Source organism: Chlorocebus sabaeus, chromosome 12 (assembly GCF_047675955.1).
Source record: "Chlorocebus sabaeus isolate Y175 chromosome 12, mChlSab1.0.hap1, whole genome shotgun sequence".
In the NCBI taxonomy this organism is placed as follows: Eukaryota; Metazoa; Chordata; class Mammalia; order Primates; family Cercopithecidae; genus Chlorocebus; species Chlorocebus sabaeus.
In genome coordinates this window covers 36159367-36174061 of record NC_132915.1, presented here as the reverse complement: position 1 = coordinate 36174061, position 14695 = coordinate 36159367, and the positions used below count along the sequence as shown (strand labels likewise).

The window sequence follows — 14695 nt, the reverse complement described above, 5'->3', positions numbered from 1 at the left end:
CTGCTGACTCTCCCACCAGCCCCTCCTTCCCTCCAGGGGTTGGCCAGCCTGCTTCTCTCAAACGTCACCTCATGTTCTGCCCACTGCTTTCTCTTCTGGCACTTATTTGAGCCATTACACCCAGAAAAATGAGTCCAGAAGGATATATGACATTGGGGGCAAACCTACATCTAAGCCAGGCCTCAATGCCTTATTTTATTCTTCATCCCAAACTCTGTCCAGTTCAACATAAGACACAGGACCACCCTGAAAATGAGACACTGGAAAAAGGGGGCTAGTATAGGACAGAAAGCAATTATATCTGTGCATCATCGCTGATCAAGAAAAGTAACATGTATCTAGTGCCCAGAGCTCAATCTGACATACTGGAGACAATGTCAGCTATTAATACTATTGTACTTAACTATAAGAAACTAGACTGAATTAAAAACAAACTAATTCTCAATAGAGTATAAAAGTTATTCAAAGGGCAAATTTACTTTTTCTTAAGGTACTGACAAACTATAGACTCAAAAGCAGATAATGCCTTGATTTCAGGTTAAGAACTAAACACCAGCATCATGAGGCCTATCACTTCCTTTCAAATCCCATAATGCAGCAAATGCAAGTTAACAACAAATGAAATCAGGCTCCCTAGCTCCAGACTTCAGCTCCAGACATCTCTCCCATAGGCACGATATATACTAACCAACTGGTTTGATACCATCATACCTGAAGTCTCAGACTTCTTCAAGTTTCAAATATCCTGAATCCCACAACTCAATATTTTAGCAGTATAAAAAGAGGACATAATGTGACTATGTTCTTCGTATCTCTTAATACTTCTTCCAGATGTGTGAACACTAACTCTCCAAAGTTAGAGGTTTCTCAGGGGCTAGCAAGTTAGACACACACACACACACACACACACACACACACACACACGTCCTGTGGAAAAGGCACAGAGGACTCAGAGGGTGGTGAAATCACTCTGTATGATACTACAATGTCAGATGCCTGTCATTGTATATTTGTTCAAACCCATTGAAGGTACAACACCCAAAGCGAGTCCTAACGTAAACTATGGACTTTGGTCTGGTTGCTTGGGTTTCCTTAAAAAATAAAAATTTTAAAAAACCTATGGACACTGGGGGATAATGATGCATCAATGTAGGTTCTTCATTGGTAACAAGTGCACCTCTCTGGTCAAGGATGTTGATAATGCAGGAGGCTATGCACATGTGGGGAGAACGGGAATATGAGGAATCTCTATACTTTCCTCTCAATTTTGCTGTGAACCTATAGATGCTCTTAAAAGTAAAGCAAAAAAAAAAAAAAAAAAAAAAGGCAGCAAAACTACCCGTCAGCTTTGTTACACTGTTCCATCAGAACCCAGGAATCAGAAACAGCAAAAAGTATAGGTAAAATTGAAAAAAAAAAAAAAACCAATGCAGAACATACAATCCCCATACTCACGAAGTTCATATTATATATGTCATGTCAGACACTCAAAATTGAAATGCCAAGAACTGTTAAATGAACAATATTCAAAGCAGTCTATATTTTCTTTCCTTCATATGTCACAGGAACAGAGAAATATCACTACACTAGTATTTTGTGATCAAAAGCATATTAAAATACAACCTAGAGACTCACCACAAAAATGATTCCTGATTGTTTCGATAAAGACTGCCCAAGATTAAAGATTTTCTGGAAGGATGCTACCAGATTTAAGAAATATCTAATTTAATTTTAAAGAATTGAAATATAAAATAGAATGAACCCATATCATGGCACTTACATGCGAGACAATTTAACAGTTGAAACCCTTGCCAGATTAAAGGGAAATCAGTTTTAAAACTCTATCATCTCTTTTTAAACTTGTTCAAACATTTGGGGACTCAAATATCAAAATGTCTTAAAATTACATAATAAGGTAGTACTCCTGGAGTTTATAAGAGAACATTCCCAGCTCTGCAGTACAATTTTTCAACTTTCTGACATATCATGTTAATATGATCACTTAAAATTCATGCAAAATAAAAGATACCATTTTCGTGTCACCAACTATTACCTTTCCTTCTAATAAGATAAAATTATTTATCGTGACACAGTAAGTCTCTTTCACTGCACACACTGTAATAAACACACTGCTTCAGACGGTATAGACGAGATATGACTGTCCCCAACACAATGATTCTTTTTTACTCAAGAAAATCAGTACAGTAAATAACTTTTCTTCCCTTCGAGACAATCATAGTGCTTGAGGCTGCTGAAACACAAAAACAAAATATCTTCACAAATGTCTCCAAACAGTCAAGCTGAAAATCTAAGCCAAAGTTTCATTTAACAGCCTGTCAGTTTTTTGATGTGAAGCTAATGAATGCAGTGGCAAACAAATCCATCAAACCTAACATCAAACAACTGCACTTCATCCCAGCAAACGGAAAAATGAAATACAACCTGCAGGCCAGCGCTTTGATCCAACCTAGCCAGGAAGCAGACCTGTAAGTGTCACGGCAGCAGCTGCGCAGAGTAATCACGGACTTCATTTCACCACAGAAGGAAAGAATGCTCCAGAAACAGAAAACAGGCATCTCAAATATGTACAAATGTCTTATTTCAACTGCTAAACGAGCTGTTACATATTTTTAAATCTCTATCAAGAAAAAATAATTGAATTTCACTCTGTTATGCCAGCATTCAAAGCTACAGAGATTCCTAAAACAAAGAAGTAGGTGGTATGGTCCATTAATACTACAACTTTGCAAGTAGAGTTTCAGTAAAAGTCCTTCTGTTCTTTCTGAAAGCTCCTTGAAGACAATATATGTGTCTTTCTTCTTTGTACACACGTGTAGCACAGGAGGAACTCACTGGGCACTCACCAAATCTGACCTCTGCCCGTCAGCAGCAAATGAACATGTGGGTACCTGAAACATCACTCAATTTTTTTCAGTAATGATCTTGTCTTTGATTAGAGAAATGGGGAAAAACTACACACTGCCTTCTTAGGTCAGTTGTTGCTGCTAAATGAAAGGCCCTTTTGTTCTGGAGCATCTTACAGGATTTGGCTATGCTATATTTTACAGGTTAAGACAAGAGAGCAGAATGATCCTCATTGAGGGAAAACAGAAGCAAAGAGAGAAATGAAAAGAATGGTAAAGCCTGGGCCATTATCAGAGTATTAGAAACAGGGATGGTCAAACTACGTCGCTACCAAAACTAAAAGGTCAATGTCCCTTCACTCCCTCCTCTGCCTATTTTCCCCAGATCTTCCACACAACCCATACACACAAAAAAAAAGTCTGTTTGAGAGATGAGGTAGTTTGGATGGATACTCTGAAAAAGGACCATCTGAACTAAAAGACCAAAAAAACAGAGAATTTACCCACAGGGACAGAAATATCTCCCAAATACAATAATTCAGCTGAGAATATCAAACATCCAGGAATTTGCTAAAATTTGGAAGTGTATCTGAGCTTTACACAAATAATGAAATTTCTAATCAAATGTACCCAAATCTTAAGAGCCAGGAAGATTTCTTGAACAAGTTATCACATATCAATAGGTCAGTAACAGATTCTGATGAAAGCCAGAGAAGCCCCCTCTCCAGTCCTGCTCCAGGGACACCAGCAGAAGTCAAGAAGCCAACAGCAAAGGAAGCACACCTTGAACCTCTGTCAGTGTCAGCTCTTACTCTCACCCCTGTTCTCATGGAACAATGCACTCCCGGGTGATGAATTCATAGAAACACACATGGTGCCTGGCACACAGCAGATAAGCCTAGTCTCCATAAGTAGAACTTCTTCCCCATCTACCAGCCATCTGAGGCATCTGAAAAGGTCCCTACTGACAAAGCCTGTTGGCTTATGATCAAAAGGTCCCTATCGGGGAACATGAGGTTATCTTTTCAAAACCTACTTGTTTTTTTTTTTAATTAAAAAAAAATTGCCTTCTGTAACAGCTCTTTTCTGAATCACCCAATTAAAAATACTGGTTTGTATTACACAAAATTATATTTATATATATATACATATTTCATAGTGTTTATGATTACATATATGCACATGTAATATAACGTATGCAGACTCCACACTCTGCATTGTTTTGCTTATTTAATGCTGTACGACAAATACTTTATTAGATACTTATACATGTTCAGTAAACCCCATGTGACAGGTAAAGCAGGTGGCATCATCACCAATGCCTCATTATGAAAAAGTGCTCATATTTTCATAGTAATTATAAAAGTACTGTTCATTATCACTTATGAACAATGACTTTTTTATAGTTATCATTTAGAACAAACTGATGAAGACAAAGAATTAAGACAAACATGGGCATCCTCAATGCTAAAAGTCTTTTTAGAGCAATTCATTAATTCACTACACATTAGTTTCCAGCAAAACACATAAATTTATGCCCAGTGCACAAATTTGCCAGGGATTAGAAAGTACATATACATGCAATACAGTAAATTCATAAGGTTACCTAATGAATCAGACTTAGAGATCAAAAATAGGTGTCAAATAACTGATTAAAGATACCAAAATCTGGAGGGGGAAATGCTAACTCAGCTTACCATAATGTAAGATAATTTATTATCCAGGAATAGACATGAAAATATTAATATTGATGATATAAATTAAGAAAGCATGTGATATTTTAGTGAAACATTCAAAACTATCTGTTTATAAGGTTATTTTCCTGTTTTATGCAAAAAAACTAAAATTGGTTACATGACTCAAAATACTCTTTTTTCTTAATTTTTGTTTTTATTTTTTGTAGAGACAAGATCTCACTCCGTTGCTAAGGCTAGTCTTGAAATCCTGGCCTCTAGCAATCCTCCTGCCTCAGCCTCCCAAAGTGCTAGTTACAGGAATGAGCTACCGTGCCCAGCCCAAAGCAGATTCTAAATGTATTATGTCAACGATAAATTGGTACCCCCTGTAGTAGGCAGATGTTTCCCCTCATGCACCCCAACAAAGATGTCCTCACCCTAATCCCAGAGATCTATGAATACGCTATCTTACATGACACATGGGATTTTGCGGATTGCCTGCTCTGAAATGCAGGAACTGCACAGGAGGACTAGAGAGGCCTCTAGGAGAAAAGTTCAGCCCCTGGTTCACAGTCAGCAGCAAATCTGAACGTTTAGTCCTACAACTGCGAGGAAGTGAATTCAGCCAACAACCCGAAGGAGCAAGGAAATGAATTCTTTCCCAGAGTCTCAGTAAGAAATGCAATCCTGCAAACATCTTGACATTTAACTGGTGAGACCAATGCTGGGCCTATTACCTATAGAACCATGAGATAATAAACAGCTATTGTTCTAAACACAAAGTTTGTGGTAATTTGCTACAGCAGCAAGAGACAACTAATGTATTCTCAGATGACATCACTTGGCCAAAGGAAGTAAGGGGTGGCCATAACTCAAAAAGTCTCAAATACATTCAATTACAGCAATTTTTAATTGGCTGGCCAAAACTGCATTACAGCATTGAATATTTTGTACCCAGAACCAAACAAAACGGTCAAAGCCCTTACTAAACTGAATAAACAGATAGTCACATACCTAAGTTCTTTTCTCTTTGCAATAAGCCTACAGGGTAGAGAGGTATTTCTAATTTATATATGAAGAATAAATGACTTTCCTAATGTTACATGGCTAGGCAAAGAAGAAAAGTTGGTTGTCAGATCCAGCTCCTCCACCACAGTGTAACACTTCACATTCCCACAGCAGTGATGGGCTCTGTCAGCTGGGATTTCAGGGAGGAGCACTACCAGCCTCTCTTCCTTCCACTCCACACCGACTCTACTTCCACATGGAAATGTGGAAATGCAACTCCAATGTACATGGTAGTTTAGCTTCTCCCCAAGGCTGGAATGCCCTATTCTGGCCAACATCATGGGCTACTTCTGAGACCTGTATTAAACAAGAATTAATATTTGTGGTGACTCCGAACAGCTGTGATAGCTGACTTATATCTGTAAGTAAAGGTGCAAACTATAAAATAACAGACCTTGTTATAACCTCGTGGCCAAGACACTGCTTCAAGGCAGATGCAAGCATTACATTTCCACAAAAGCAATGCAGTGGTTGGCCAAGGTACACACTGAGTTTTCTATTTCTTATGAGGTTTTCTTAGAATACACAGAATGTACAATGTGAAGTAGTAGTACAGTTCTGTTCCTTTCTGAATTACTCAGCATAAATAGAAATTACTTAGAACAGAAAAAGTCTTCTAATACCAGGGGCTTTCCTTTACGTCAAGAATGTATTCAAATGACTCCTGGGCTGCCAACGGGCTATACTTTTACTTATTTTTTAATATATTATGCAATTTTCTAAATACACACGTAAATTAAGATTTGTCTTCCCTAAATATACTTCTATCTAAGTTCACCTAATGGCTCCACATGTAAGTTTTATCAACGTAGAATGAAAGGAGACATTCAATTGAGCCAAGCAATGGCCAAAATAACACCACATACACTTTATTTATCATTTTCTGCTAAATCTATGTCAACTTTACATCTCTGTAAAACACACAGTTTCATTTAGAAGCTGCCCTCTGCCAGCCTGCACCTTTCCCTTAAAAGCCACAGGAAAGGAATCAAACCTAGTAGAAACCACCATCACTTTGAAGATGTCTTCTATTTAACACCACAGGGGGAAAGTAATTAAATTTAATAGAAGTTATTGCCTGTGAATGAAAATACACAGTATGTGAGCTAAATTAAATACACTGGGCAGGAGATGCAAAATTTTATACCAAATTTAACATGAACATGTATTTCCTGTTAAAATGTGTTCTACATTATTACTTTCAAGAATTTCATTTCTGCACTAAGGGCAGTTTTAATCATTTCTTCCTACCAACCTCCCTCCATCTCTTGCTACAATTTTATCAGACACTCCCTTCTGTAAAGTGTTGTTTTCCAAGCCACAAACTGATCGCGAACAGGGAGAGATCTGAGTCTACCTAACATGAAGCCACATGATGCCACTGGAAAATCTTGCAAAACACCAACTGGAGGCCTCAAGATAAAAAGCAAATACACATCGCATCAAATTACCTATCAGGGTAAATTGTTCCACATTAATCTCAAAACAGACAAATTCAGCTAAAATTGATAATACTGATTATGTAAAATAAATGTATCTAGCCTGAAGTGAATTGCTACGGTGAGAGGCACACAGCGCCAGTAAGGAAAAATAAATGCTGCACAGGATCTTAGGGTTCCTACTAAAATAACCAGAATACACATTTAATTTATGCTTTCTTTTTGAGGCATAGCTTACCAATTTGGCAACTTTTCCATAGTCAATCCATCTGACAGTAGCAAAATTTGTAGATTCTGCACAGTTGAAACCATGATTAAAACCAGCATGGTAGCCATATGGGAAAGTGATCATGAATTCTCCAGCCTCCTGGGTTATCTGCAAGGTAGGAAACATAATATTTTGTAAAAATAAGACTTCCCAAATTATGAATACAATTAAAATATATTTGTCATTAAAAAACAAAGAAAAAAAGTCATGATATCAGTGCAATACCAAAAAGAGTTCCACCAGATTCATTACTTAATCCTTTAATAGTGCTTTTTCAGGAAACGTTTAAAAGACTTTCCTAGATAGGATGTGGCTTGCTGGCACTTGAATTCAATCAAACAATCCATAATCAAAGCTATTACATTTTAATTGAAGGTATCTTCAAGTTATTCAAGTAAATTTGTTCATATTTGTTTTGGATTATCTGACCTTAAAATGTTTCTAACCCAGCACCCAATAGGATAGACTCCTTATATCTTTAAATTCTTTAAGTTGCTGCAAAGTAATATAAAAATACTCATAGGATTTGGCCACTAAAGCAATGTTTCTCCTTGACACATATTGTCAAAGTATTTAGCAAATGCTGTATGTTCACATTCAGAGCCTGTATTCTCTGCTAGCTCTGATAATAAAAGTTGTAAAACCACACTTTTAATTATCCTACTGACTCTAATACAATTTATATTTTGAGATATAATGTACATATAATAAAATGCTCAGATAATAAATGTACAGTTTGATCAGTTTTGACAAATGCATATACCCATATATCCCATGCCCCTATTATTTTCTTTTTTTTATGATAAAAATCCAAGGAAGAAATACATTTATTAAATATATCAACCTCAGAAAATTATCTCTGGGAGGGAGAAGACACTGAAATAGTAATAGCTACAATTGTGGCATTTTGTTTCTTTGGACAAATATCTGTATCTACACATAGCGTTTTTTAAAGTATTTTATTTTCAGTAACAACTTTATTGAAATGTAATTCACATATCACATAATTCACTCATTTCAAGTGTATAATTTGTTGGTTTTTAGTATATCACAAAGTTATGCAACTATCACCACAATTAATTTTAGAACATTTTATCACCTCAAAAAGAAACCCCTCACCCTTTAGCTGTCATCCCCAAGCCCCTCATTCATCCCAGCCCTAAAAAAAAACCCTGATTTATTTTCTGTTTCTACAGATCTGTTATTTTGGACATTTAATATTAATAGAATCATATAATTTGTGATCTTTTGTTACTGAATTCTTCCACTTAGCATAAACTTTTCAAAGTTCACCTAGGTTGTAGCACGTATCTGTACTTCACTCCCTTTTATGGCTGAATAATCTTCCATTATATAAAATATATCACATTTGTTTATTCATTCATCAGCCAATAGACATTTGGTCATTTCCACTCTGGGCACTAGGAATAATGGTGCTATGGATAATTGTCCATGCCCCTATTATTTTCATCGCCCAAGAGGGCTCCCTCATCCCTATCCTAGACCACCCCCAGCCCATCCCCTACTCCCACCTCAGGAATAATCACTCTTCTGATACCTCTCACCACTGATTAGCTTTGCCATGTTATGGATGCTAAAATGGTACTGGAGACAGGGGAGAGTATTCTTTTTCTCAACAATTCTGAAATGTAACTCATAACACCATTGTCCCCTGCCAAAGAAACCCCAGAAGATGTTCTGCTACAATGAGCTCAGTTGTCACCTGGCAGCAGAGACAGGCTTACCAGTGCCCAGCACGGTTCTAGCTCCATTATCTGAGCCATGTAAGAACATAACCCAGCTCTCTCCTGTCCTGGTCTCACTGAATCTAATTAATTATCTAGGTGCTTGTTTCTTATACTACGTAATGAAACAAAACTCAACCTGCTCCCACATAAAGGTGAGAGGAGGGGGAGGACTGCTGCCACTGGAATAAGAAAACTACTCTTCCTGCTCCATGGAATCCTACCTACAAACCTTCTCTACCCTACCTAAAAAGTCCTGCTCATGCCATGACTTAAAAAAAAAAAAAAAAGAGCACCTGTTCCACAGAATGCAACTCTAAATTTGAGACCCCTGTCATTTCCAAAAACAGGTCAGTCCCAATCTCATACCATAAAAGAAGCTGAAGAAGAGAGTGGATATAATCTAAATGCAGACATCAGCTGTTTATTACACTTATGTTTTTCATACATATGTATGAATACGGCAAATGCAAAGAAAGAAGGAAAAACTGTAATCCAACTGAGACATTATTACCTACAGGAAGAGGGCTGAGTTGAAGAGGAAGAGTACATTACTATGTAACATATACTATGCAAAGCTCTGTCTACAGATTGTCTTTCTCATCACAATAACCCTATTAAGTAGTCACTATTTTTATCCCCATTTTACAGTTGAAGAAACTAAAGCTCAGAAAAATTATGTGATTGAATCAGGGATGAACTCAGGAGGTTTAATGCTGTAGCCTGTGATACCATTTTGCTGCCCTATCACATGTTACGTTATCATCAGCAGGGAAATGTGCTCCTTGAGGAATACAGTGTCATGACAGGCCCTGTATTGAGATAGAAACGGGAAGTGACAGAATTTCATATGAGGAAGTGCCACTGCTAATCAACCCTCAAAGCCACTAGTGTTTCACCATTTCAGGACTTAAATTCATCTTGCCACTTTCCACAGAAGCCATCCACAAAACACCAGATGAGAGCCCAATGCCTCCAGTGATCTACCACGTAGTACTGGTAGAAAGCTGCAGCCTAGAAAGAGGGTGCCGGCCACCTCTAGAAAAGAGCTCCAAGCTCCAGAGGCCTCCATCCTGGGGAAAGGGAGCCAACCCCATAGCCCTGCTGCTTCACCTAACTTCTCTTCACGTATCAGCCCTAAGCTACCGCCAACACCTAACACCAGCCCCAAAGGAACAGAGAAGGATTTTGTGTCTCTGGGGATACTGTTGCACTCCTTCACATCTACCTTGTAATATTCCAACTTAAGTACCTAATGAAGCTGATGCCAACTACTTAAAAGAAGCACTGGATGATGATGTGTCTGAGACCCACAAAAGCCTGGTGCCCAGGTGTCTGCAGACAGGACAAAGCCCCGCAGCCACAGCGGCCCCTCTGAGTGGCACAGCCTGTGCCCTCTGTCCCCAACAGTTCTGCAGCCCATCCCCAGTGCCTCCCTACACCCGCAGGCAGCCCCCACGGTGCACATCTCGGAGGCACGATTTTTTCATGGTAAAAACGTGTGAATAAACCAGTGATGAGCGCACGTTCACAAAAGCAAGCATATCTTGTGCGTGACTGCTGCATAGACAGTTTATGAGGGAGCAGGGAATCACCTCAAGCTGAAGAATGAATCCCGGCACTTGGAAAAGTTCTACTTTGAACAAATCCCCCCTCCCACACACACACACACACACACACACACACACACACACACACAAAGAAGGCCACAGTAAGAACCTACAATGAAGAAAATGTAAAGATTTAGTCCCAAGCAAAAAGCTTCCAAGATGGAAAATAGCAAGGATTATGGGAAGAAAAGTCAAATAAAAAACACAGAAGGCAGAGCTATTTTTTAATGTTTCCGCAAGTAGCCAAGTACTTAATCCTCCCGAGACTCAGAGGGAGCTTTTATTTATCTGGTCAAACCCTTTTTTCATTTCAGCTGCTTCACATAAAAATGTTCAGGCTCTGCAGTAATTCTGACCCAGTAACCACCCATAGACACAAAGAATGCGAGATCCAGCATCTACTGAGTTTTATAGAACCTAATCTTCAGAAAACTCGCAGAAGCAATATCAGATTATTAAATCATCAGGCAATTTTATCCATAATGAAATCTCAATTGTATTATGTCTAAATGTGTTTAGAAGCAACATAGTGCTACCATAGTCATTGATTCTAACCAACCCATTGCTAATAATTGCTTTGAATTTTTTAGAAAATAGATCACATATAAATTATGTTGCTCATAAAAAAGATTTTAATATAAAAGTGCTTCCTCTTACTTTACAGAATGTGCTACATTTTATTTTCAGTATAATTATAAGTGAACTATAGCAACATGACATCTCTAGTAAATATATCTGAAATAAAATTAATTTCTAATTAGGATTTAGATAAATAATTGATATGCTATAAAACATAAATTTGAATTTCTCTACCCACATCCTAAAAATTCTACTTGAAGTTAAAGATACATTATCTCTTAAATACAAATCCTACACAAACAAAATTAATTTGTGTAAGATGAATACTAATATACCTTGTCAAAGGGAATACCGTATTTCTTCAATACTGATGGAGAAATCAAAGTCATCTTGTGGCGAAGAAATGCATCACACCCTTGGGAGCTGCTTGGGAAAAAACCTAAAAAGAAACAATAAATGTAAGTGGCATTGTGTCAATTAAGAGAAAATATCAGATAGGTTTTTTAATGTGTAAGTTCTAGTGTTCTTACTGTTTGATGTATGCAAGCAGAGACCTCTTCCACCAAAAAGCCCTTGTACTAAAAATCAGAGTTAGAATTCTTAAAAATTAAAGGGTACATCACCAAAGGTTGATCTTCTTTACAAACAGATTTACCATAAGTTGTTTTTGTAACCTGTAAAATTACTAAACTTTAGGAATAAATTTCAAATTGAAACAAATGTGGATTCACCCTATTACCTGATAAATGGAAAAAATATTTAGGGAAGTTAGGAAAGATAAATACATGGGATGCTGGATCTGTAGCTAAAAATACAGGAAAAAAAAAAACAAAAAAGGAAAGATAAGTATGCATTTTAACAGAAGAATATTTTAGACTCCTAGAGTTCACCATTCCTGAAGCACTCATCCCAGTCCTCGGCACACAGCAGACAAGAGTAGTGCCCCACCTTTCTTTGTTTCTTTTCTGATCAATCTGAAACTAATTGTTACTAATCTCCTGAATGAACTCCCCAGCCATCACCTATCAAATGTCTGAGAACCTGCCTGAACAGCCTGAATGGGAGAAGTGTTTTGAGGGGGCTTTTAAATGAGGAATTTAAACATACAGCAACCCTTTCATTCAACAGTATATTATACGCCAAGACAGAGTCAGTTTTCTCCATCACTGACTTCAAACCTGCAGTTCTGTCTGAGGTAGACTCTCATTAACTCAGTGATGCAAGCTGGAGGAAAATGAACATGCCTGATGCACTGCTCACACCTTCCCCACTCAAAGGGAAGGGAGTCGTGCTGAAGGAATTTGAAAAACAAGAAGACAACAAGAAACAAGGAAAAGACAGAGAATCATGGAGGTAAAACACAGCAGGAAGACAGAAGGCACCAGGAAGGCACATGCAATGCGTATGAGTGACAGGAAGAGGAGCAGATGCTGTCTGACTCCTCCACCACCAAAATGAGGGGGGAAACTGCTGGAAATGTGACATCTAATTCTGTGGATCTCTCTATGCAAACAACTCAAGAACGTGACCAATTTGGCCACTTACGGTGACTCACGCCTGTAATCCCACCACTTTGGGAAGCCAAGGCAGGCGGATCACTTGAGGCCAGGAGTTTGGGACGAGTCTAACATAGCAAAACCCTGTTTATACTAAAAAATACAGGCCAAGTGCGGTGGCTCATGCCTGTAATCCCAACACTTTGGGAGGCCGAGACAGGCAGATCACAAGGTCAGGAGTTCGAGACTAGCCTGACCACCGTGGTAAAACCCCGTCTCTACTACAAATACAAAAAAAATTAGCCAGGCATGGTGACACACACCTATGGTCCCAGCTACTCGGGAGGCTGAGGCAGGAGAATCGCTTGAAACCCAGAGGCAGAAGTTGCAGTGAGCCGAGATCACACCACTGCACTCCAGCCTGGATGACAGAGTAAGACTCCCTCTCAAAAAAAAAAAAATTAGGCAGGCGTGGTGGTGCATGGCTACAGCTAGCTGCTCGGGAGGCTAAGGCATGAGATTTGCTTGAACCCAGGAGGCAAGGGTTGCAGTGAACTGAGACTGCACCACTGCACTCTAGCCTGGGCAACAGACAAGGGAGGGAGGGAGGGAGGAAGAAAAGAAGGAAGGAAGGGAGGGGGGAAGGGGGGAGGGAAGAGGGAGGGAATGGGGAGGGAGGGAGGGAGGGAGGAAGGAAGGAAGGAAGGAAGAAAACAAACATGAGAAATGTTAATTCTTTACAATATTAATAGCAATAAGAAGCATAGTTTTGCCATATATGTCTCTTAATAATGCAGCCCTCTGCTTATGGTCAATATTCATAATACACAAACACAAAATAAAACACTGGTGAGTGGAGGAAAAGTAACACACTAACATAATGGCCATGTCCATACCACAAGATGTTGCAAGTCCTACACACAGAGAAGGGCACCAATGGGCAGTCCCCAGATGCACAATCCATGGGAACGTTTTTATAAACAATTCAAATGGATCTATCAAACTTCTCAAATCTGTAATTTTCTGCAACACTAGATGAATTAAGTTTTAAATTAAAATCAGTGAAGAAAGAAGTATCTATTCCATTTTCTTTTGATAAGGATTTGTAATCAGGTCCTGAACAATGTGGTGACTGGTCATAAGCTAATTTAAATTGGAAAACCACTGAAGGAACGTAATTTGCAGTGTATTAAGAACTTCATATTGGTTCAGAGTTTATATTTACAATATGCTATCAGAATCGTATTTTACATAGTCCTGAAAAACACTTCATAAACAACACATCTTATGCACAAAGTATGTGCCTTAAAATGAATTTTACCTCAAAGTACCTGCAGGGGCTACACGGTTCATACTCACTCTCACTCCACAGTCTATAAAACATGGTCAGTTCTTTGCCATACTAAAGTCAACTGTCTTTTTTTTTTTGGGGGGGTCTTTTTTAAGATATTATACAGGATCAAGCAAGCAAAGATGGTCTTTGGAATCATTCTTCCAAACCAAATAATAAGTTAGAGGGATGGAAGGCTAGGATAATAAAGAGCTTGTATTCCAGAGACCCCAACAGAGCCCTAAAAGCAATCCACAATAACCTTTCCTAAGAACACCAAAGTGCTGCTGAGAGTTCTGCAACACAGAGAAGTGTGCAGGTTCCCATAAGATCTCTCAAAGATCACATGCTATACCCATCCAAAGGATGTTTCACATTCAATGTAAAAGTGAGCACGTGTGAAAAGCATTATTCTAAGTGAAAAAAAGCAAAAAAACAAGTCTACACATAGTATGATTTCACTTACATGACACTCTAGAAAAGGTAAAACTATAGGGACACAAACTAGGGAAACCAGTGCGTGCCAGCAAAGGGAAGAGCAGTTAAGTACAAAGAGGGGTGAGGGAACTTTTTTGCGGTACTAGAAATGTGTTACAGGTTAATAACAGTGGCTTATCATG

General features: G+C 38.4%; 1 protein-coding gene across 7 annotated transcripts in view; it reads right to left on the bottom strand.

Moving 5' to 3' along the window:
- The window catches only part of KDM4C (lysine demethylase 4C), a 414378-nt gene that overhangs the window by 273175 nt on the left and 126508 nt on the right, over window positions 1-14695 (bottom strand). For all 7 annotated transcript variants that reach the window (XR_012094785.1, XR_012094786.1, XM_073021565.1 and 4 more), the window contains 2 exons: window positions 11585-11688; window positions 7286-7423 (listed from right to left, as the gene is read on the bottom strand). Coding sequence is in view for 5 of the 7 variants with exons in the window: in XM_073021565.1 (XP_072877666.1) it covers window positions 7286-7423; window positions 11585-11688 (242 nt within the window). In the remaining 2 variants the exon portion in view is untranslated. The remainder of the gene's footprint in view (window positions 1-7285; window positions 7424-11584; window positions 11689-14695) is intronic.